The sequence below is a fragment of the Nestor notabilis genome, unplaced genomic scaffold (genome assembly GCF_000696875.1).
Source record: "Nestor notabilis isolate BGI_N333 unplaced genomic scaffold, ASM69687v1 scaffold14157, whole genome shotgun sequence".
Classification (NCBI taxonomy): Eukaryota; Metazoa; Chordata; class Aves; order Psittaciformes; family Psittacidae; genus Nestor; species Nestor notabilis.
This window is the reverse complement of record NW_009937963.1, coordinates 2724-29024: the sequence shown is the minus strand read 5'-3', so window position 1 is coordinate 29024 and position 26301 is coordinate 2724. Positions and strand designations below refer to the sequence as shown.

General features: G+C 38.3%; 1 protein-coding gene across 1 annotated transcript; it reads right to left on the bottom strand.

Moving 5' to 3' along the window:
- Positions 1-7810: 7810 nt before the first annotated feature.
- On the bottom strand, positions 7811-23900 carry LOC104409266 (protein piccolo-like; the record flags this gene model as incomplete). The annotated part of the gene is made up of 3 exons (XM_010019089.1): positions 23794-23900; positions 21939-23184; positions 7811-9217 (listed from the first exon to the last, which is right to left on the bottom strand). Coding segments are annotated over exons 1-3 (2760 nt in total), but the record flags the coding sequence as incomplete, so codon positions are not given.
- Between the last annotated feature and the right edge of the window lie 2401 nt (positions 23901-26301).

The following is a 26301-nucleotide window of genomic DNA, read 5'->3' as shown; positions in this document are numbered from 1 at the left end:
TGACCTTTCTTTACTAACATACTGTCATGGTGTGGCAAACACTGGCCTTTTGGTCAGCAGAAGCATGACATGAACTTTTAAACATATGCAGTAATTGGAACTATTCAGTACTGAAACAACATGAACAGTTTGATTCTGCAAGAAGTAAGAACACAAAATGCATGCAAATGTTTACATTTACAGTATACTCCCTTTTCAGAATTGTATTAAATATCTATCTGCCCTAGTAATTCAAATATTGCATTAACAAATATCCAGTGAAAAATATTCTCTTTTAAGATATATAATATTCTCAGAGATCATTAAAAAAAAGCTATTGCAGAATTTGCTCCTTAGAAAGAGCACCAGCTCTTCATATTGCTGGAATAGAAAAAAAAATACAATTTCATTTGCAGCTCTCCTGTAGCAAATCTATCATTCCAAAACCATATCAGGGTTTTGATAACAATAGAATCATAGAATGATTTGGGTTGGAAGGAACCAATGCTTTTTATATTTATGATCACAGAAGTTTTGACACTGCACATACCATTAATGTGATCGGATAGTAAATAAGGTCTTACTAAGGTATCTCAGTGGGGCACCAAAAGAAAATTGAGGCACTTACCATCTAATAGATTTCGTCTGCTTGCTTAACAAAATCTGGAAGTGGGTCAAAATGTTTTAGACTCATTGGGTCTTATCTTGTCTAAGTCTGACATCAATATTTAAAATCTCTAATTAAGCACTTCTGTTTATCAGTAAAACATGAACAGAAATGTATTCTCCATAACATAAAAGACAAAATAAAATTTCCTTATCTCAATAAAATACAGCCTTTTTTAAAATATTATTACACAGTTCAGGAAAAAAAAAAAACAAACTTGGATGCAATTAATATCAGCTTAGCTTTCAGAACACATCTTCCTCACTTAATAATGGGACACCAGCCAAATTTCTAATGAAATAACAGAGAAGAAAATCACCTGGCTCCAGGCCAGGTCAGTAATTTTCCTGATTATCTGTTTTAGATTTGTGGCTCCAGCCTGACTCTCTGTAATACACTAGTCTATAAACTGCCCGATTTCCTAATGGCACAGGAAAAAGTAAACCACGCACATGAATCAACACTTAAAGCTTTGCATTAATCGTTCACCTACACATTTTATGTTTCAAAGGTGCAAATACATCTGGAGATATATTAAATGTACACAGGTAAAGAAGCCATTGCATACGAATTCCAACTGGATGAGGAAAATAGCCAGCTAGACAGGAACTGCTGTGTGTCAACAGCAGTGCAGTAGACATCCCTTTGGATTTCACACCATCAATGGCCAGTACCAACATTAATAAAAGCCACCTAGCCTTGCCATTGCTTTATGTCTACATCTCATTGTTTGTTTCAACTGTATTTATCCATGCCTGGAGTTCTCTGTTCTGAGAGGTAATTTGCAAACTTTTAGAGGCAAGAATAAAGGAAACAAACAGCAGGCAATTAATCATGGTAATAGCACTTTCAGAGGTCACACTATCACTTTGAGTAATGATACTAATCTTTTTCACTCCTTCAATTTAATACTGGGGGGAGGAAGGAAGGAAGGAAGCTCCCTTAAATGTAATACTGGGGGGGGGGGGAGGAAAGGAATCCCTAATTTTATTGTCATAACTACAGTTCACTTAAGGGAAAAAAAAACCCAAAACCTAATAATGCAGTCTTGTAGCTAATGATTTGACTAGTAACGCTGGAGATCTAAGTAGCCCTACTGAACTGAAAGACATCTCATCTGTGCAGAGAAACTTGTGAGAAAGTAAGGATGCTCACATTTCCCTCTACAGTGATAGGCAATTCAAACACAATCATCATGAGACATTTATTAATTAGCTTATCTAGATGCAGTGGCTTACTCTTGACTTCAGTTCCTCCGCTGCAACTCAAGGAGTGCAAACACATGAGGTCTTGGGGGAGATTGAGAGACAAGAAGCTCAGCTGTAGCATCCCCTGAGCTGAGGATGGGAGTCCTGAAATCACATGTATATTTGCAGATCTATACTTTGTTTACAATACTACTGAAGAACAAATAAACTCAACACACCACCACATTGTACTTGACCATGAACAGGCTTTATTATTATTATTATTATTATTAAATAAAGTAGCCTGACATGTGTAATGCCAAACAGTACTGCCTCTGGGTGAACTATTCTCAAGACATGCCAAAATGAGATCCCAAAAGTGGCTTCATCTAACATCTGGATTCTAAAGGGATTTAAGCAGAAGCTAGACACTGCTCAAAAGGAATGGCCAAAACCATGTACAAAAGACAGAAATTCAGGCTTCTGGAGAATCATCAGGCAAAAATAGGGCTTTCTGGAACACAGCTTCAGCTGAGGCATCAGAGAAGGACAGAAGCTCCTAACACATACTTACTTACAGGTATCATGGACAAGTCCCTGTCTTTAAGCATATAACTACCTCTGCAAATATGAGTACCAGACACCTAACTCTGTTGATGAAGCTGAAGTTCTTCATCCTTATTTCAAAGGTGATTTCAGGCACTTTTTTTAATACATTTAACTGTGTTCAATTTTTACTAAACCATCCATCAAAGGGTCATTCCATATTAGCCCTCCCATTCTGTATATACACAATAGATGTGCTTTACATCTACTAAATGGAAGCGAGTTGTTCTGCTATTAAAAATCTTTCCATTTAAATCTTGTTTCTATTATGTGTATTGAATTAAACAGAAGTAGGATACCTCAGTTGGAGTTAATTTAATTCTGACAGTCAACAAATACAGTGGGGGTTTTATCATCTAACATGCATTCTATTTTTCAATGCCAGATTTTATCTTTTGAAATAATGATTAGTGGTAGTTTTAACATTTTCTCAATTATAAAGACTTATCATTTAGAGGATGAAGTCTCCATAAACTTTAGTGAACACATTGTGTTAGCCTATTATGTTCTCTACTATTTGGTTACAGTTATTAAACAATAATGGCATTCACTTTCTTACAATCAAAATTTTTGAAGGAGATTTAAGTACAAAGGGAGAGGGAAAAGGCAGAGAAGACAAATTATGCAACTGAAAGGAGTGGTTGTTTTTCTTTTTGTATCTTAAGTGCAAATGCTTCTTCACTATGTTTCCCAGATACCATCTGTTTCCAAAACAACTCATCACCAAACATAACAGAGGAAATAGGAACTCCCAATAGGAGTTAAACCTGTCAATCTGCAGAATGGTCTGAGCTTTCTCAAATAAGAAAAATACCACACTACAAAGTTGTTAATAAATTAAAGAGAGGCAATGTGTGTCACCTCAGATGATGCAGTACCCCGTTTTAGGGATTTTCATTAGAATCATAGGCAGTTCATTACTTTACGATGTTCCTGCACACTTGCTTTACCAAGTCCAAACTACATTTGAGCATTCAATAGCAAGATACATTCCACTTCAGATATGTTTGTTTGGGGTTTTTTAATTATTTTTTTAAAGCCTACTATTAAAGCCTGAATAAAGGGTCACACCCGCTGAAGGCCTCACTCCACCCACAAGTAGATATCAGTGAATGTTTGACAAAATAGAAACTGCCAGGGGCCCACCTGTGCCAGTGTTCTTTCTGCAGGGTTTTAGGAGGAGGTACAAGAACCCAATATGTATTCAGGTATATGACAACATGCCACAACAAGAGAGCTCCTTTCATCTTCAGAGAGGCTTATATTGGTTCCAAAATGCTATATGTTTATTGTTACTTCTAGAAGTTCTTACTGGAAGAGCAAGGTACCATTTCTAACCTGTTTATACTATTGAGTTTAATGATAGCACTGTGCTTACTTAGAAAATGAGTTTATCTTTTTGCTTTTCCCTCTCTGTAGTATATGGGGAGAATAAAAAAGTATTTATTTAGTTCAGTCTAATAAATAACAGTGGGGAAATAAATTATGAGAAAAGTATCTAAATTCTTTTGGTTATACACCTATATATAAAAAAAAAAAAAAATCTATGATATAAGAATATGAATTGGACAGGAACCATCCAGGTCGTTGTTTATAGATTCCTGCTATCATATCCACACATGTCAGTTTCAGATAGACTATACTGTCTGTAACAAACATGTTAAGAAACATTAGTCCCTATGTGAAATTGCTTACATTATCTATTCTGATTACATCTCTTACATCTTTTTTAAACAAGAAATCTTTAGCAAGCCTGAGACTTTTCTGCCCTTCCCCAGTCCTTCCTGTCCTTCTCCTTCATTCAAAACAATCCTCGCCTTTCTGTAGACCAAATAATTTATTTCACACAATGGAACATTCTTTACTTTCAAGCACCTTCCCAGATAATTTTATAGCTATCAGTACACTAAAAAGTGCTCCTGTTGTTCCCTTAGCAGTTCTACTAGATTAAAACCATTAGCACACTTGCATATACTCACATTATATTTTGAGCTCTTTCTGTTCATAATATGTGACTCTATTAAGATGTTATTCTTTCTTGTTCCCCATATAGATTCTGCAAATTTTGATATCTTAGTTTTCCTTAGCTTAGCTTTTAAATCTTCAATTTTACTACTACATTAATTCATCATGGGTTCTATATTCCTGACCCTGCTGCCTCAACATACTTAATTACATTATAAGCAACCATCTCTGCTCTTGTTCAATATTCCAAACAGCTTCACTGAATTTTAAATGCACAAAATGGTCGTTGCCATACACTTCATTTCTGGCTTCAGCAGTTGAGATCTTGTGCTTCGTTACTAAAAATAGAGCTGCTTCCAACTACCTGAGCTGGAAAGCTAATTACAGAGCTGGTAAACAGTGCTCCTCCCTATTGAGCAAATGGCAGAACAGAATCTGCTAATGCACTAGGGCGCACATAGTCCTGTGGGTCTTTGAAATCTATCAAGTGCCATTTATTTAATCATTTGTGACTGTCTGCTTCATGGATAAATTACCATTTAAGTAAATAACTGTTTGACTGTTGGATCAACAAATCAGGGAGAAACAGAACAATCAGCCCATTTTAGGAAAAAATATTCTAGCCTAATTCTCAAATCAGAATAATTTCACTTAAGTAAATAGCATGTTGTTGATTCAGACTAGGTAAAAGACTAGATATCTTATTTCCTGCAGTAGAAGGGTTATTAGAGGACTGACTCTTTGCAGCAGCTTAAAGACTTTTTCTTGAGAGTTATTTCTGTCACATACAGGCAAGAACAAACAACCGCCAATGTAAGAAGGCTCCTTCTTCCCTTAAAAGTACTCTCAGCTGTGTTTGCAGTACAGCAGCATAATGCCTGGAAGACATTCCCTGTTGAAAGACCTTAAGGTAGAAGTGCCCACAGAGTTTAAATGCTCCTCTATATTTGTCAATGAAACGCTGGTTTCCCCACTCTGCAGGACTGATTCTTACCATACAGCCCAATGCAAGCTTTGTTGGTAGGTTTCAGCCATCACTCAGTCAACAAAACTCAACTCATTTTCAGCCATTGCTGAGGCAATATATAGATAACACATAAGAAACTGTTATAATCACTGTGATATAGCTGCAGCCCCTAAGCAAAACTGTAAAACACCTGTTCCGTTTGTTCATATGAAACATTTTCTGGGGCCAAGATGAAATACAGCCTTTTGAAATTATTGTTTTCTTTTAATACCGAATATAGAATAAGATAACTAGATAGAAACCCAACACAAATTCTTAAAAGCATTTCTGTTTCTCCTTTCTAACCCTCCTCAAAAATAGAGACAAGAAAATAAAACCTCTAACACTGTACTCAACCAGTTAGAAAGTTTGGTGGAGGAAAAGAGTATATTAATGAGTTTAAACTATTTGTCATTGTCATGTTTCTGTCATGTAACAGCTATATACTATACACAGTGCATACAAGGGACTAACTGCTATCTGAGGTTAATTACACAGCTCATTTAGGAGAGGAGAGGATGAGCTCCCTCTTCTGTCTCCCATCTTCATGAAAAGGAAAGTCAGGCTGTCCTCAAGCCAAGCAAACCACCTCCTGTTATGAAGGAAAAGCAGTTTGATAATTTTTAGCAAAAATGATTGGAAAGAAGAAGGTAAGAAGGTAACTGTGGACAGAGGTAGAAATGGGTAGAATAGGGAAGAAGAAAAGGCAAAAAGGATAAAAAAAAAAAAAAAGGCAAAGGCATGAAGAAGTCAGACTGCAGTGATGGGAAAAGGGAAACAGGTTTCCTGCCTTCTCATCTTAAACAGAAGAAATACAGAGTAAGTCTGCACACCACAAGGCAGTCCCACAACATCACACCTAAGTCAACTCTGAAGAAGCCAATTCAGGTACCAGGACTTGCGTAGTTGTCATTTTACCACAGTGGTTAACCTGAACTCACACTATCTTGTTTCCATGGTATCCTGCGGATGCATACTAGAGTGCCTCTGGAGAAAGTCATATGCATTTTTCACATTTGAAACCTAAGTGTGTGTCTATGTGCATGCGTGTGTCTGCATACACACACACGTGTGTGTATGGGGCAGGAAGCTGGACAGTGATGAAAGAATGTGTGTGAGATTGATGGAATCCAGTGCATAAGCAACATTAAAAGTTAACTGAATCCTGGCTTTTAATCACTGATCAATCTTCCTGTATTTTCAGACCTTTCTTTCTAACCTAAATGACCACAAAGACAGTAGGCAACATATTCCTAAATTAGATAAAATGTGCTTGTTATTGTAGGGCAAATGCCTTTCAAATGATAGCATATTCTAGAAAATAATCCATGAAAAAAGCATATGCAGACAATATATGCAGTATTTTCCCTGCAACTTGCTATTTCTCCAAACGTTTGTTCTCACCTTAAGGTAGAGACGTGATAAACTTTAACCCTGGGAGCCATTTCTAATTTATTCATTCAGATTTCAAAGACACGACTTTGACAGCCTCTTTCCTCATGTGCTGCACGGACCAACCTACACATTTAAATTACTCACGAGTATTTTTAGGTGGTCTGCTTCTGCTGAGTTGAACTTGCCAAATTGATAGGGCAAGTAAGATGTGCCTCTGTTAATCTAGTATAAAGTTTCCAATCTTCTTGGCAAAAAAGAAGTACAAGAAAGAAAGGAAGGAGGGTAAAAACATGGAATGTGAGGAAACTGTTAAAAATAAGTTGCTTAATACTTTAAACATAAATTGGCCCTACTGGATCTGTCTTGGACAATCATGGAAAGGGCACTTTCATGCTCTCATACTCCATAATGACTTTTTGAACCTTACGTTATTCACACCAAAAAATTATGTATTTCGCCACACAGATATCACTCAAAATTCAAGCTTCCTAATGGGTACATCAGCATGTGCAACAACTTCAGAGCCAGAATGAGATTAATGGAATAAATTAGGGATATATTAAACAGAAGGGAATAGGAATAATTAAGCATTAACACATTCCTTCATTCAATAATTGTCTGAATTGATTAAAGAAGCACACATACTAACATATAATGCTGAAGCACATGAAGAAGAACCTTATCCCATGATAGACTGAAAGTACAGTAGTCTGCTGTATCACAGTAGCACCAACTGCAAACCAGTTCATAACTATCTGCTTATGCCTCAAAAACATAGCAACTACCTACACCAGGCTCCATTAATCTGTAGAAGTCATCAGCTGTACTTTCTGACTCCTGACCAAGTTTCATTCAACAGGGATATTTAAAGCCCTTAGATGATGAAACATTCAAATTCTCAAATTTTATGAATTTAGTAGCTGAAAATCAGCTACAAACTGGTCTCCACAGCACAGGGAGCCTGCAAGTAGGAACACAGGGTAAATACAGACTCCATCACCTTACCTCTGCTATGTGAGGCATCGGGTTAAATCCACAGAGATTGCAGACAACTTTCTTGCATTCTGTACATGTATTAAAGTTGGGGGGATCCTTAGAACCGATATTTAGTCCAGTTTTGCAAAGGGGACAAGACTCTTTAGGCTGGCTGGCTTTCTCTGGTTCCAACAGCCCAGCAGGTTTCTTCGCTTCAGCAGCCTGAGGCTTGCTATCTTTAGCTAAACCAGGTTTCTTTTCTAAATCAGACACTTTAGCTGTTAAAACACTATCCACTTTTGATGGCTCTGTTTTTTCAGCCATAGGAGGCTTGGCTTCTTTCTTCACAGGAACAGCTTTTGGAAGAGGCTGAGCCTGACCAGCTCCTTTGGGAGCTGCCTGAGAGGCTGGAGGCTGTGATGGAGGCTGAGGCTGTTTCACTGCAGGACCGGTCGGAGCAGGGGCTGATGTCTGAGACCCTGGCTGACCCGCTGTGGAGATTAAATTTGAGGCCTGGCTGAAGATTGAAGCTCCAAATCCAAAAAGTTTCCCAGTGACTGTTTCTTGTGGTGTTGTAGGCTGAGGCTTAGGGGCATCAGTGATGCCTCCTAGATTAAGGCTGAAACGCCTTGGCTGCTCTGGAGTTTTCTGAGGAGGCTGGGGTTGAGGTGCCGGCTGGGCTGGCACTGGCTTGGGACCTGCCCCTGCTTGTGGGCCCTTGGGAGCTGGTTTGGCATCAGGCTTTGGGGACGGTTTTGTTTGTAACTTCTTAGGATCATCTTTTGCCTGTGTTGGCTCAGGAGGCTTCTGAATTTTAGCATCTGGTCTAGCCCCAGGCTGAGATGTAAGCTTGGGATCTGACTTCTGCCGAGACATTTGTGGAAGAGGTTTGGAATCTGGTTTGTCCCCAGCTGGCTGTGTGTCCTGTGGCGGCTTGGCAAGCTCTGGCTTTGGGGAATCTATCACTTTCTGTTGAGTTGGTGGCGGTCTGGGACCTGCCAACTCCTGTTTCGGCCCTGGTGCTGCAGAGGTAGGCACAGTGTCTGCTGTTGGCTTCCGTATACTGGGTTGTTTTTGCTTATCTTCAGCCTGTGTTGGCTTGGCCTGATCAGACTTTGGAGTAGGATCTATTTGCTGGGAGGTCTCAGTTGGCTCAGCACGGAGTTGTTTCGATTTTACAGGGGGAGACCCAGGCAAGGAGGGTTGCTTTTTCTGTGGCAGGGGTTTCTTTGATTCTGCCAACTGAGAAGGATCAGGTTTTGGAGAAGCATCTTTCTTTTGAGCTGGCTGTGGCTGGGGAGATGGTTTAGCTGGGGAAGATGGAATGGGTGTCTTCTGTTTGGGTGGAGGTGGCTGTGGCCCAGGACCATGACCTGGTGCTAGGTCACCACCTAATGCTCTTTGCATCTGGCAGTTTAAACAGAGCCATTCATTAATCTGCAGGAAAAAAATAAATTAAAGGTATTACTAATAAGATAAGACAAAGTTAATAAAATCAACATAATAATAGGCTTTTCTAGTATTGCAATGGCTTCTTGAAATATTTCAGACTTCTGTGTAAAAAGGGAGAAATATTACAATTGATACTGTTTTGTGGTTAACATGGTCAAATGATTTTCTCATTCTTCTCCACATTCCTGTGATTCGAGCTATCACTGAGCCCATGCTTCTAATGACTTCACATTCAGTTTACACACAGCTGAATAATGGAGGATTAAAAACCCAGCAGAATGAAAACATGCACTGGAATTTCACGGGACCCAGAAGTGATTCATTTACAGCAATGATTTGCCAGAAAAAAGACAAATACTGCTAAAACAGTTTGACACATCAAGTCTGCTGACAGAAAACAATAATCAGAATTAAAGCATAGTAAATGTGTAATTACCTTTAAGCATACATCTATCAAGCTCTTCATATAGCTTATGGTTTTGGTAATAGTTTAAATCACAGAGCACAAGAATTGGCAGTAAACATGTATCCAATGAACTGGGCACAGAAGTGTGTTAATGGGCATCATATATTACAGAGACTTCCACTTTACCACCAATTTCATTTGGAATCAGTGAGGAGCTTTGCCTAAGCCCTGATGGTGAGCCATAATCAGGTTTCCCAACACTTTCCTTTGTTATTAAAAGAAGATCCCAAGGTCATTATCGTACACCTGTATACAACGGACTATTCTTTTCAAGGAGAAGGAATAAGACGAGTAATGTATTTTCCCACATTTCTCATCAATTTTAGTACCTCACAACTTTAAAACATTTTTTTCTCCTTCCAAAGAAGTATTACGTGAGTGGGAAAACATATTTCTAATAAAATACGATAAAAGAAATCCTAAGTGGTCATCCCTACCTTTGTTTTTGTAAAGCTTCAGAGTTTGAGGAGGGATCAAATAGGCTAAAGCAACACGTGGTCAGGAAGCATCACATGTTATTCTCCACATTTTCTATTGCTAGCAGAAACCTTATAGGCAGCAAAAATGCCATTCAATATGGCACAGAGTCCCACGGCCCTACACCTGCAAGGAGATGCTGCATGCAAATAAGGATTTTGTCTGTGTAATATCAAAGCTCACTGGAAGGAAAAGCTCTGAGGTCATGGACTGGGGCAAAGAATTCATAATCTTGATCTGCTTTGCCAGCTGGCCTTCTAGCAGCAAAAATTAAAAGAGAACCATTGGATGCAGCTCCCTAAAACACAATTATTCCAGTTATTCTGATAAAACATGGTATATACACACTCTGGACTATGAGCTCATTATTGCTAACAACTTCATGAAGAGATGCTCAGTTTTGGCCCCAGATGTAAGTTCACAGTAATCAAGCTACCACTCATAATAATGCTGCTTCTGTCTTCCATTTTCAGTGCAGTTTCTTCAGATTGTTCAAATAATTCTCCAATCTACTTGCAACCCATACAGCTAATGATTTAAAAAGTGAAACCGACTGAAACAAAACTGGAACATGTGTTTAAACTCTGAATTACAAAAGGAATTGAGTTCACAAGTGAACACAGGACCTAAGCAAAGATTACATTTAGCTTAACTCCCATTTTGTTTGATTGTCGATCTATATCCCTATAAGCCTCCTGTACAAGGGACAATTACTTGTAATAAGTACATCTTAATTATGACACCTAGTTTTAGATATTAGTAATCTATTTTAATTAGATACATATTAACACCATTTCTGGGTGAATTCTTAAGGGTCTTCTAGAAGTTTTAAGTTTAATCAAAGACCAGACTTCAGCCACATACTCTGAACACTCACTTCAGCTGTCTGGCTTTGGTAAAGTAACTAGGGAGGTGGACTCCTTGCTATGGTGGAGAAAGATAAGATCCTGTGAGGAGCTTTTTAATGGGCCTAAGTGAGGAATGTCTTTTCCCACTAATGACAGAGATTTAACAGAATTTTGGACAATGCACTTCTCATTGTGATTCACTGCTCCTGCTTCTTTTCCACTTGCCTCTTTTTTTTTTTTCTTTTTTTAAATGAAAGTGCTATACTCTAAAGTAAGATAACCAGATGAAACCATCACAGTAACATGTGTCTACCTGCTCTCACTCAGCTACCAGAAAAATCTAATTTTAAGTCATTCTGACATTCCTAAGACCCCAAACGAAGTAGCTGTAGGGTTGAGTGGGACCACGAAATAAGTAGTCTGAATAATTCTTATGTTTAATGTGTTCAGATCTTGATTGCATTTATGAACATTTAGGCTTGTCTTCCACATGCAGCTACTACAGTCTGACTCTACTACCTAACTGGAATCCAAAGAAAAGTTAATTCTATACTACAGTTTTCAACACAATCTTGTACAGAAGACAAAACCTTAGCTCTCTACTGTTATTTTTTCCTTAACAGGAGCAAGCTTCTGTTAAATACAGATGAACTTACACATTATTACAGATGAAGTAAAATTTACTACTGTTACAGATACCTAAAAAAATTTACTACTGTTATAGACACCTAAAATACCAATGTTTGTTTATCCTTAAAAGTCTTCCTGGATAGTAGTTCTATGACTTCCTAGTTTCTTTCTCCATATTTCTCATATCTCTACCTAGAATAAAAAGGCAAAATTTTCCAGGGCAACATGTGAGCTTTTGCAGTTCCCATCTACTTGTAAGGGAGAGTCGTCTTTGATGCTGAAGATCCCAAGCTGTCTATTTTTACACTGGTAGATAGGGGTGCGAGCTGGGTCTTATTTCTAGAAGAAATCCATATGTGATTTTCTTCATCCTGAGACCCATTCCGTTAAGTGCCATGACTAGGACTGTGAATTTGACAGATTTCATGCAGCATCTTTGTTCAGATTTCAACTACTGAAGACAGAAAGCGCTATCTTGCTTTCTAACTCACTGATGTAGAAACTGTATGCCCTATAACAACAAACAAGTATTAGAGTACATTTTACATATTCATCAACCACAATATCTTTAAAAAGCTTCATAAAGACACTACTAGTTGGGAGCACCAAATGAATTTATTCACATTGTTTTAGTAAGAACATCCATGGAGAACTACATTGAAGAAAGTGATAGCACCATGTCCCATAATCCACCTTGCTTTATGCATTTATATCTAACAGTTGACTGCAAAAACAAATACAAGCTACACTTTTAGTTCTTCTTATCCCAGACAAAGCCAACACAACTGAAGGAAATCTGGAGCCTATTCCTTTCCCCAGAAGTGTTCAGATTCATTCTAACTACACAAACCCATCAAAAGCAGTAGGAAAACTGACAGAGTGAGTTCATCAACTGGCATGCTCGATTTCTATTCCTGCAGATGATGTAGAAAAGGAAGAGAATCCAGCTTGATTCTATGACTCCAGATGTACATCAGAAAGAAATTTTGACTTGCAGATTGAACATATTTCATGTAAAAATTACTGGCACACAATATGAATATGGCTCTTAGAAGCCATTTTAACAGTCCTTTTTCAGAACAGAGATGCATTCTAAGGCAGAGTCCCATTCTCATTTAGACAAGTCATTTGGTGCCATAAAAAGGAACTTTGATATGCATAAAATATTAACATCCCTTTACATCACCACAGAAATGTAAAGATTTATAGAGCCTTTACACTGTCGCAGATATGTAAATGGACTTTGCTGACATTGCTCAGAGCTGCCTCAAACCTTTATTGGCAAAATCGGTTTCTAGTCTGAAAACACATCAGCTTATTTAGTTCCTGACAATTTCAGACAGGAGTGAGGAATCCAGAATTGGCTTTTAGCAGACACTCCTGCCAAGATGATGAGAGAAACTTGAAAAATAAAGCACTTGAGCTCATGATTTTATGCAGCTGCAGAGTGGCAGAGACAAGTGTGAGGGTGCTGGGTGTAAGAGTCCAGAAACTAGATCAGAAAATCCAGTTATGAACAAAAAAGAACAACAACTATGATGGGACAAACTCAATTAGTATGTTGACATACAACTGAAACAGTCTTCTGAACAAGCCTGGGCAATAGTGAGACAAAGTTTTCCTTCTACACCATGCTTCCATGAATAAGATCTCAACTATTCAAAGTAATTACACTGAAGCAAATGTTTAACTATTGTACACAGTATGCAACTGATGCTCATTTGAGACAAATAGATCATCATTACAAAATAAACATTTACCTTCCTTTCAGCCATCAAATGTGAAAGGCAACTAGGCAGTTTATCAGGGAACACTGATTCAAGATGCTCACAAAAATGTTGCTAGGTTCTAGCCAGCAGCATGGTCCCCATGTATCCATTCCACAAACCATAGCAATGGTTACAAGCACTCTAGCTTAGTGGTAAACCAATGTTTGAGCAAACTTTTTAAATAGCCATTTCAAAAGACTATTTTTAAATGTTACTTAGCTATTTTAAAACTACTAAAGAACATTACTGGCTGAATTATGTTATGCAGTTATCACTATCTTAAAACATATTCCACTGCTCTGTTGAAATTACTAATACAAAAAGCTATAAATTTGCATATGAACTATGAGTGTTTGGGGAACTGTTATTTTATAGCTTCTATGATTATAAATCATAAAGCAAAATAGAAACAATGTTTTGACCTTTTTTTCCTTGAACACCAGTATTTCAGAATACCTACAAGTTAAGTTTTTTACAGCCAAACGTGTGTTTAAGCTGTCTCATGCACAGGACAAGGAAAAAGATTTAAACACAGCTCAGTGCACTGCATCATGCATCACTGCAACAAATGCCAGTTGCTTTCATTAACTGCATCAAGATTTAATACTAGAAAAACACGAATGATTAACAAAATTTGTAACTGCAAATCAAGACAGCAGCAAAGAAAAGGTTAACAAAGTTCCTCTGTGTTGCACAGAGAGCATCTGAGTTAGTATCACCGGGATTTGAACATGGATTATGCTGTCTGGTTGAAGCAGGGCTGGGCCATGCTTCCTGCCTAGTGATTACCCAGCAAACAGCATCTCCACATCACATGGCCCAACATAGTAGTAAATTACAGTTGCTGAGCAACAGCAATAGTGGCGCAGATGGCTCACTGCAGTTGACATCTTTAGCTATGCAGATTAATTTATTATTTACTTGTGTTAAAAACTGGACAGGACAGCTTCCTGGGTTAATGAGAAAACACTTCAACATATTGTAGAATATTGCCTGACTAAAATATTGAGAAACAATTTCCCATGCATAGGGGTTTGCTGTTTCCTACTTCCTGCTCCTTTCATGAAAAAAAGAAAGAAAAATCCACAGGGCATCAGTACTATTAATACATCTAATCCTAAGCATAAAGCAGAAATGAAGGCACAGAGTCTTCTGAGAAACAAACAATGTGAGCATGTGTTTAAGAATATTCCACAGACAATACTCTGTACTTCCATAGCCCTTCTATTTGAGAATTTTGATAATTTTCCCAAATGCCCATGTGGGAAATGGGCATTTCCATGTGGAAATTTAGGAACTTTACTATTTTCATTTCATCACAAAAATTGTGAAGAATCTCCATTTCTATATAAATTGCAGTGTTAGTAACACCAGAACACCCCAGGTACTCTCTGGACAAAAACAAATATTTCTCACAGAAATATTTCAAACTTCGATCAATTTTAAAAGACAGCTAAACAAGGCTGGTTTGAATCTGCTCTCTGATCAGTTTGAACCCAGACTAAACTCCAGCCTCTTTTACAGAACATCTCTAGCTTCACTGCAGCACAGTTAAGAGTTGATATCTAAACTAATACTTTGAGAAAGTTAAAAAAAGTTTTGTGTTTTGTTGGGTTTCTTTAAACCCATTTCTTTACAACTTATGATCATAACAGCTGATCATCAAATTTAAGTCCTTAATTTTTTTCTACTTTGTTTTGCATTACTTACATACTTAACACTGAACATCGCCTCAAGTCTAGGCTTACACAGGGAATATATTTTCAAAGCTGTTTTTCCTGGTATTAAAAAGCTCAGATTCTGTGGCATGTCACTATCCACAGTGATGGCAGCTTTATTCTTGTTTATATGTCATTTCCAGTCCATGCTGCATTCTGGTTTTTACACACTACTACAACACAGCAGGGTCTAGACTGTAAATCGCAGGGGATATTTGAATTCGATCAATAGACTCCTTTGCTGTCACGTAATAAACAATGGTTTAACAGAGTCATTTCTATTACTTTTATTGTAATTATAAGCAAAACTTGTGGAATCAACACAACCATTATAGTCATCTTCCTTCTATGAATAGTATTTTAAATTATTATATACTTCTTTCCCTGTACAAGCTAATAATAACTGAAGAAAAATCATACTTCTCTGGCCTCTGGGAGGAGGTGAGATGGTTAAGGAGTATCAGGGATAGAGAGAGACAGAGTACTGGAACTGCACCCTACCCTCCCTGAGGCAGGCCCAACAGGCAGACAGGATGCATGATACAGAGGGTTCCATGTTCTCTCTCTGCCTGGCTAAATACAGGGACTTAAGGAACAGCAGGCAATGGTGACAAGTCCCTGCCCAGCACAGCAGGCACGCCTCTTCTGTGACTGCTCCACCTTCCCAAGTGCCTTTGCACTCTGCAAGTGGAAGTTAACTATGAAGAGGGTGATGGTTCATCTAGCATGGAGATGTTGCTGAGGTTAAGTCACCCTACACCCTGCATGAAGACTGCTTCCATAAAGTAAAAAAAGACAGGTCATCGTCCTTTCTGAAGGGAAAAGAAGGCCCACGATGCAGACAAGACCCACTTCTTAGGGAAGTACGCTGTATCCCTGGGGCCTGGCTTAAAGATGTGTCAAGAAAGATTCCTACCCTGGTAGGATTATTATCCATTATTGATTTTTTCAGGTAGGAAGCAAAGAAGTTGCAACAAGAAGTCTGAGGGCAATCAAGGAAGACTTCAGGGCTTTGGGATGACTGGGTAGAGGAGCTCATGCAGCATTCTCCTCTATCATTCAAGTTACAGGGAATGATGAGGGAAGAAATAAGAGCCAACAGATCAATACCTGGCACCAAGCCTGGTGTCACCAGCAGAATTTTGGGGTTTTTGGTCTGGGTCAGTTTACATGACACCAGACCTGCTAGCAACGGACAGGGTATACCTGTCTCAAAGGAGGAAAAAGGTCTTTGCGCAGGAGTTAGCAGGGCTCACTGAAAGAGCTTTAAACAAGTTTTGAAAGGAGAAAGGGATAAAAACAGGCTCGCTAGAGATAAGCCTAGGGGTAGCATGCCAGTGTTAGAGAGACAGTGTGCTAGTGAGGTCCTTTAGCCTGTTGTCTCAGTGGAGATAGAGGATGGAGATCCATGAGGCAGCAAAGATGCAGCAGGAAAACTATGATTTAGTTACCATAATGGAAACATAGTGGGATGACTCGCACAACTGGAGTGCTGCAATGGATCATGATAAACTCTTCAGAAGGGACAGGCAAGGAAGGAAAGGCAGTGGGGTAGGCCTGTATGTTAGGAAGTGTTTTGACCATCTGGAGCTTAATAATGATGACAATAGAGTTGAGTGTTTGTGGATAAGATTCAGGGGAAGACCAACAGGCAGATATCATGGTGGGAGTCTGTTATAGACCTCCCAGCCAGGATGAAGAGGCAGACAAAATATTCTCTATGCAGCTGGGAGAAGTCTCACAACCCCTATTCCTTCTCGTAGGGCACTTCGACTAACCAGATGTCTGCTGGAAATACAATACAGCAGAGAAGAAACAGTTCAGGAGGTTCCTGGAGCATATGGAAGAGACCTTCTTGACACACTGGTGAGTGAGCCAACTAGGGAAGGCAGCCCACAGGACCAGCTGTTTGCAAACAGAGAAGACCTTGTGAGTGACATGATGGTTGGAGGCTGTCTTGGGTGTAGCAATCATGGAGTTTTTGATTCTTGCAGAAGTAAGGTAGGGGGTCAGCAGAACTGCTACCCTGCACTTCCAGAGGCCAGACTCTGGCCTGTTTCAGAGCCTGGTTGACAGAGTCCCCTGGGAGGCAGTCCTGAGGGGCAAAGGAACCCAGGAAGGCTGAACATTCTTCAAGAAAGAAATCTTAAAGGTGCAGGAGCAGCCCATCCCCATGTGCTGGAAGACAAGCTGGCGGGAAGAAGACTGGCCTGGCTGAACAGAGAGATATGGTTGGAACTCAGGGGGAAAAGAAAAAAAAAAGAAAAGAGACTTTATGACCTTTGGAAGAAGGGGTGGGCAACTCAGGAAGACTACAAAGATGTTGTAAGGTTATGCAGGGAGAAAATTAGAAGAGCCCAGCTAGAACTTAACCTGGCTACTGCCTTAAAAGACAATAAAAAATGTTTCTATGAATGCATTAGCATCAAAAGGAGGGCTAAGAAAAATCTCCATCCTTCATTGGATGTGGGGGGAAACAGAGATAGAGGATGAGGAATAAAATCGAACAACAAAAAACAAGTATTTTCAGATTGGGTTGAGGATTAAATAAGCTTTGATACAGACATGTTACTTCAAAAACAGTCAGAACCAATAAAGCATTCTTGAGAACTCGCTTTGCTTTGATCCATAAGAGCTTCTGGCAAGTAAACAAATCCTGCATCAATATACATAGCTTCACACTATCTGAATGTGCAACTTTTAGCAAGTATCTAAGTAAAAAATTATACCTGGCTCCAAGACTGATCTTAAATGGTCTCTCAAAAGCTTAATGAAACTGTGGGTAACATATGGACTTATACGGATAAAAAACATGAAAAATAAACCCTCCTAAAAACTACCTAGAAGACGGGCATCCACATATGCACACATATCATCAAGGGTGGGCTCATGGAGCTGAGTCACATACATCCAAGTTTCTAATATTAGCAACTTTAACTCTCCACTTGATCATCAACTTTAGAGGTGCCCATCATGAAGAATGTAATGATGCAGTATTATACTTTAAACACTTTCTCAGTCTGTGTTGTATGTATTTTCCAATAACTAGTTCAAAGGGGATGAAAATTACCTCCAGCTATCAAGCATACACAGCAATGATTTAGATTTAACTATAGTAGCTCATGATTTTTGCCTAGCTTTATCAAAAGCTATACATAAGTGTTTACCAAAATGGATAGTCCCTCAGATGTCTTTGCTCATTTTCAGAAAGTCTGCTCCTACTCAAATGTTGTAGAGGGCTGAATCTTTTTTGGGGAAGTGCTGGTTTCTGTTGCTAATGGCTCACAGGAGTGGTTTTGGCAAAATAAAAGTTTGAAGTGAGAACAATATATCACCAGGTAATAAAATAAATATACACCTGTTACAAGGTTCTGATGTATGTGAAAGGAAAAGGGAACAAAGTACCAATCATCAAACCTGTTTATATAATTTTTCCATTACTTTATGCAACCGTTGCTAAGCAGTCATGTGCCATGGAGATGAGTGGAGTGTGAATACCTAGACAGATTAGAGAGACATATGTTACTGAACACGTAATGTATGGTGTGCTTTCACTCTAGAGTGCTGTACAAAACCAAGATACCAACTATCCCTTTTCGCCAAGGGGACTGCAGTGTCAGATCATTCAAAGAAACAGTTCAAGGGGTCTGACCTTGTGGCAATACTGGTATCACTTTCTGCTCTTAGTTACACCATTCTCTCTAGTGAGTTAAAACAGATAGAGTGAATGTATTACTGCATTTTAAATACAGGTTTAAATTAAAAGAATGACAAAAATTTTTAAAATCAGTACTTTTTATAATGTTTTTACAATGCATGCAATCTACTTCTTAAGACAGTTTGTAAAGCCTGTTGTATTCTTTCCAGAATCAACTAGAAATATACAATATGGAAATTTAGAAATGTCTATACTGGAAAAGAAATTCACTCTGTTAGTTATTAACACTGAGCTATCCTGTAAGAAACTTGCAGAAGAGTATCTTAAGAAGGTAGTTCTAGCAGCCGTACAGGGGAAAATGTTAGAGAAGAAAAGTAGTATAAATTCTTTTCTAAATAAATGCTTTTCCCTTTCCCCACATCTAATTTCAAATTATTGCTTTCTGACCAGTAACGTGTTCTAACATAAGCAATAAGAACAGTGGCTATAAAGGGCACGGGAAAAGCACAACATAGAATCACGAAACTTGGCAGAAAGAACTGCAGAAAAAGTCAAAGTATAGCAATAAGAGATGAAGATATAGTCACTAAGTGCATGGGTGAGAGATGAAGACTTTTAGTCAATAACACTTTCGGAGAACAAAGTAAGAGAAGCCAAAAGGAAAAACTTGCACATAATCAAGAAAACTGACAGCTGAGACACAAACCACGGTTTTCATGCCAGAGAGGAAGAAATGTGTACACTATCGCAAAGGAGGAATCAGAAACTTTTGTTAATAATCTAAACATTGAAGGAAAAGGGAAACTAGAAGGAAAGCTTGATAATAACTCAAGTGGGAACCTTTGCAGCTGAAATAAGCAAAATTTCTGTATGTGCCAGAGCAGGTTCTATTACTTTGCTCCACCTGTTCAGTAATAAAGTCAGATGTGATTTTCATCGCACTTCACTGCAGACTGGAGCAGGACACCCACAATGAAGTTTCAGCAAGACAGCTGGTGGTGCAAAGCTGAGCAAATGAGAAAAGTCTGAGTGGGAGTCAGGAGATTGGAACTAATAGCTGAATAAATTAGCCGTCCAATACCTTAATTTACTGAAATGATTTCATCATGAAATAAATGCATATCCTGTGTTTATTTCACTGTGTAATATGAAATTCAAATCTGCTTTTACATATGTATGCAATCAGTCTTAAATGCAGCTGTATTTATTGTCTTAAAGTCCCAAATTTCACACTTACAGAGTACCCGCTTCAAAAACTAGTATTTATCCACGGAATTGCCAAATACTTTAAGATCTTCTCACATAAACTCTCTTTCTCTTGTAAAATCCATTTCATTTGAACACACCAAAGTTGTTGATCATTTCCATGGCAAATATGAAGTTTTTAAAGGAGGACAAACTTGGAGCTCCAAGAGATGCCAGGAGCACTCTATGGAAATAAACAATTCGGCACACTCAAATAAATGTAAGAAATTTTGGTCTAAAAACCTTCTGTCAGAATTTGAGGGCAAAGTTCTCTTACGAACTTCCTCTTTGACTTTAAAATCAATTCATCTCCATCTTATCTGTTATACATAAATACATAAATATATCTCTTTTTTTACCTAAAACTGTGCAGAATGACATGCTTTATGACCTTTGCTCATATAGGCCCAGGTAATACAAACTTTGAGCAAGTACTCCAAATTTTCTGCACAAAAGTTCAAGTCCAAGCATTAAGACCAACTATCTCAACACTTAATTTCCCTAAACTCAAACAAGAGAGTACACCCCTACATGATGCAATGTGCCACCAATGGTTACTGCAATCAGTCTGTCAGGTTTAAATTTGCAATTTTAACAACAAATCAATAAATAATATAATTGCTGAACGCACAGAGTGTGCTGTTTGTTACCAGGTGGTACTAATAAACATCCACACTGGAGAGGAAACCTAACTGCCAGCACTGTTCTTAAATGACTGTGGTACTGAGAAAACAGGTTGCCCAGAGAGGCCCAGTATCTCCGTCCTTGGAAATACTCAAAACTGGCTATGAGCAATCTGCTTTAGGTGACCCTTCTTTGAGCAAAATGTTGAACTACCAGATCTCCAGAGAAGCCTTCCAGACTCAGAGATTTTTTGATTCAACTTGAAATGTAGGGATATTAGTTGTCATGTTTAAAATATAGCAGCAGTCTGCACTTCTTCCTATCAGCATCTCTGACCAGCTAAACAAATACCAAAACAAGACAAAAATAGGCTTCCCAAATACCCTTTCTGGCTATTTTTTCATTAGTTAGTCTTTGGTGCCAGGTCTGCTATGCTTGAATTTCTATAAATTGATAAAAGAGTTGGTACTAAAAACAAACCCAAACTACACTGCAAATTTAAAATTCACACATCAGGATGTATGAGAAGCTGCTCCTTCAATAAGAGATCAGATATTCATATGAAGTCTTATTCCAACATAGAGGAAGTAAAGGATATGTATAAGCACATAAATTAAGCTACCGCAAACATCAGGTTAAAAGAAGTTCATTTGAAGTCCTAATACTTTCTATGCCATTTCTACATTATATAATTACAGTAGAAATGGTGATCAAGGTTAGAGAAAGTCCACAGAGATCTCTTTCATAGCATCCCACAAGACTGAAATAACCTGAGTATCACCAAGTCAAAACTCATGACTCAGCCTTTCAGCTAATGAACACTGACATAGTTATAAAGCAAATCCACCACAGCATCCTTTTCCAAAACACACACTGAGGCTATGAAAAGTCATCTTATAGCAGCAAATTTTATTTATTTATAAACATATTAGCACATGACTACTGTGGTCAAATTATAAACGTAGCCAGTGAGTGCTTAAAATCAAGCAAAATGGCAAAGAAGTCACATTGGGGTTCCTCCTCTTTTGATATGAAGAAATGAGAACACACTTCTAAACACTGTGCAGAGAAGCATTACCTCCTTTTCTTCCATAATTTCACATGCTTTTACTCATAAGCAGTTTTCCCAAATAGCATGAATTTTGTTCACTGAACTTATTAAGGCCTTAAGTGATCATGATGGTATACTGTAACACACCTGATGTTTCAGCATAGCAAAGGTAAACCTAATTTTTGCTCTGGTAGCAAATATCAGTTCAAAAACTACTCACCTCTGTTATATGAGGATTGGGATTGAATCCACACAGGCTGCAGACTACAGTATGACACTGCGTGCATGTGTTGTAATTGGCCTTTTCTGGAGCATGGAGCAGAAGTTCAGTGGTTGTGCAAAGAGGACAGAAGGTTTTCTTTGGGGCTGACTCAGTAGGTTGGGTTGCACCAGCTTGCTTTTGCTGCAAGGGCTTTTCAGGCCCTGGTTGCTGGCTTGGTGGTTTTGTAGGTCCTGGCTGTTGTGCCAGGGGCTTTGTGGCCCCTGCAGGCTGAGAAGATGGTTTTGCTGGCCCTGCCTGTGGTGGCACTTGTTTTACAAGTCCTGTTTGCTGTGGAGGTGGCTTCCCAGGTCCAGGCTGCGATGGTTGTTTTGCTGGTCCTGTTTGCTGAGCAGATGGCTTTTCAGGTCCAGGTTGTTGAGAAGGCTGCTTTGGAGGCCCTGCTTGCTGTGAAGATGGCTTTACAGGACCTCCTTGCCGTGCTGGCTGCTGAGATGGTTGTTTTACAGATCCTGGCTGTTGCGATGATGGTTTTGTCGAAGGTGGGGCTTGCGATGATGGTCTAACATTGTCTGCTTGCTGTGATGATGGTTTTGCTGGGCCTGATGAAGGTTTTGCAGACAGCTGATGTTGAACGGGCTTCGATGGTTCTGACTGCTGTGGCTGAGATTTTTGTGGTCCTCGTGGCTGGGGTGGTTGTTTCTGTTCTACCTTTGAGTCTGCCGGGTGACCAGGGCCTGGTTTCTGAACTTGCTTTGGTTCCCCAGGCTGCTGCTGCTGCTGAGGCACTGGTTTGGAAGACTCAGTTTGCTGGGGAGTAGGTCTGGCAGGTCCTTGTTGTTGAACAGCTGGCTTTGGAGGCTGTTGTTGAGCTGGATGTTTTGCAAGGCCCCTCTGCTCCTCAGGTTTGCCTTGCTCCTTTGGGGTAACCTTTTGTTTCCTACTGGCTTCTTGGGCTGCATCTGAATCTGATATCAAATCAAAAGGATTGAATTTGTTCACAACTGAAGTGACTGCACTCAATGGATTGGCTTCTGAAAGAAAACTGGGCATCATACTTGGCTTCTGATCTTCTTTAAAATCAGTCCTGGACTTCGATTCCCTCAGACTAATAGAAGAAGGGCTCCGTGCAGGTGCCCGTTGTTCTGTCTTCAGCGCATCTACTGTTCTGCTTTTACTTAAACTTGGTGGTCCTGGATCTGGAGGCTTACCTGGTTGTCGGGGTCTTGTATCAAGCTCAGGATGCCTGCAGACAGAAAATGTAATCAAATTAAAATAATGCAGAATACTAGAAAAATGGGATAATATAAGATGTATCTGTGACACTGGAAGTGCTCTAGTAACAGTGTGAAGTTTCCTAGGTGCTTAAGTATTTGCAAGACCAAGGCTTATAACATAAATTGCATGTAAGAAGTATTTAAATGAAAATTGTTACTCTTTAAAGGCTTATACCAATACTCAGGCATAGGCTGATTTATTATTTAGAAAACAATCTAATATGAAAACAATGTTTAACCAGATAATTTTCTTTTCAGAAATACAAAGAACACAAAACTACAACTGCTTGTTTCACCTAAATCCAAATGACTAACTCTCCACTCTATCCCTTGGGTTACAAACATAGAGAAGACTGAAACAAACAGAGGTGTCAGAAAATTAGCAGATCAAAGCACAGCTATACAAGAAAAACACTGCACAATACTAAGTGTTTATGTACTTGTGTTTTGGCTACTTGTACAAAATTTGGATATATTTACAGCTCAATATGCAGCAGAGATTTAAACTCCTAAAATACAGGTACAATAAGGAGTATATACTTCTTTTTAAAGTACTTGTTTTCAACCCATCCACTCACAAATCAGAAGAATTTTCAATCAGGTAAACAGGTGCCAGTTCACAGAATAAGTCCTGAAGACGTTTTTTCTTTTTAAATAGAACTACTGTGGAGCTTTCTCTCAGCATCAACCCAAAAACACTGCCCGGCAATAAAAACAATATCTCTCTTTACACAAGGATTTTTCCAAATTTTCTAACAATAATATTTTGCTGTGTTTTCATATAGAAGAAAATAAAACTAAGAATGGGGAACCACAATCAAGATTGTGTCTTCAGATGTGGCATAGTATTCTACTTGTTGCTGTACTTGGCTGCAGCTGGAGGAAATAATATTGTATTCAATGCTATTGCCTTGTAGTAAAATATTCTATTCAGTGCTACCACTGTGCTTTTGCTGGAAGATATGGTGTTCTCTTCAGTGCCACTACAGTGTTGCAAATACAAAATTGTCAGCTTTCACTTTGAGAGATGCAGTTAACTGGTCTTGGTTTTCCAGACATGACAGTGGGTTGTGGACATTCATGAGCAAAACAAGCAAACAATCATTCATTACATTTAACTATATTCCTTAACCAATATATAAATAAAAAAAAAAATTGCACAGTTCTGAGAGTTTAATCAGAAGTCTGCAGAATTATACAGAGTAGACACATTTAAAAATATTTTTACACTGTTTATGTTGCCATGGGTTTACTATTATTTCTGATTGATATTTAGAGTTTATTTTACATACCTAGCAATGGCAATAGAAAAGGGCAAAGCTAAGTGTCAGCCATTTCTGTGCTCATAATTCTCAGAACATGGGATTTTCTCGCAATCTTGTATCCAAATCTTTTTGGGCAAATTAACAATTCCCACATGAAATGCTTGTTAAGGATAAACTATTTCCAGCCTTCCATAACTCCATTTACCCTTCTCCATTCTTGTAAAATTGTTGGCTGTAATACTGGCACCTTAATGTGCACCCACTGTGAGTACGTGTGTTTCCATTGGCATCAGTGAACATTGATTAACTCTTATTCATAAAGAAGATAATACAGAAAAGCCCAATGATAATATAATTCCTTCAAATATTCAGCATTTTTACTTGTTAAAAAGAACAATTTTACACTTTTGTTAGTGACTAGGTAGGTCTACCTGCAGTTCTGTTTTACGTTATTTAGATAAGCACTCCAGATTTATCTCAAGAGGTATTGCATACTAAGCAAAATCATTTCAACCATTCTATTACTGGCAGTCTGGTACACTTCCAGCATTCATGTTTGCAAATGTTCAAAATGTTAGAAGGCTTCATTCAACAATGCTGAGTGACAAGGGAAAAAAGAAAAGGATCAATCATACTATTAAAACTCAGTTCGGGAAACTGGAGGAAATAATACCCAAACCTTACAGTGCTAAGGTAGAAAAAAATAAAAAAAGGCAAACAAACAAAAAAATCCCAGAACTAGGCCTAGTTTTAGAAACTGAACTTGGACATTAACAAGAGTAAGTATGAGTATAATGTGGATTCCTATTGGAACAGAGTTCTCCTCCAGCTTTCATTTTTAGCAAAATAATGTGCTCCTTAAACTTCCACCTGATCAGATCTCAGGACTTGAAATGAGATTAAACCCCATGAATCTAGGAAATAAACCCAGGTGATTCTGCAAGGCTGCTGGTGTATTAGGAAGACCAGACTTGTCTTGCCTTTATATATAACAATGTTTCTAAGCAATAGATGGTTAACTAGTGGAAGAAAAGGCCTTGAAAAGACAAGCTTCTTGAAAAATGCTACCTCTGTCAAAAGCCAGGACTTAGTCTATTTAGTTTTAGGTAGGTGGAAGTTGAAACCTTCTTTTCTAGAACTATTTTACAACCAGCTACAGACTAACATTAAACAATTTTAATTAATCTGGAGAATCTGAAATCCTAAAAAAATCTTGTCTTTATTTTTCAATAATTTTCTTATTTTTAAACCCTTTGAATCATAAAAAGCCAACATTGTACTTAAGTCTTCAGACTCAACAAGTACAATCATTTACTCATCCCTCCCCTAATTCTTTACTTTATGCTACTATGTTTCTTCTCAGTTTGGCCTTGATTCACAGTACTCATCTTTATTCATTTACATGAACATTAGAGGCAAATCAAAGCTTACTTTGGAGTCAAGAGGAGATTTCATATATCTAGACTATTGGTCTAGTTCTTGAATGCCATAGCTATAAAAACCTATTTAAAAAGGCACACCTTCTTCCCATTCATCAGGATAAATAGTGTGAAAGAGAAGTGCAATACTATGCAGCTCCAGGATAGTTAGATCTTTTGGTATTTACAGACAAGACAGGTATAAACTTATGCATATTCCTAGTGGGTATTGTTTTGGGTTTTTTTAAAATCAATAGAGAGCATTTTTTTTTAAGTCAATAGAGAGCATTAACAAAAATATATATTTCTTCTGGAAAAAACACCATAATCATATTTGAGAAGTGTGACAGTCAGTAAGACATCTGAGCATTTCCTCTCAAAATGCAGAATCTTTTTTTCTGTT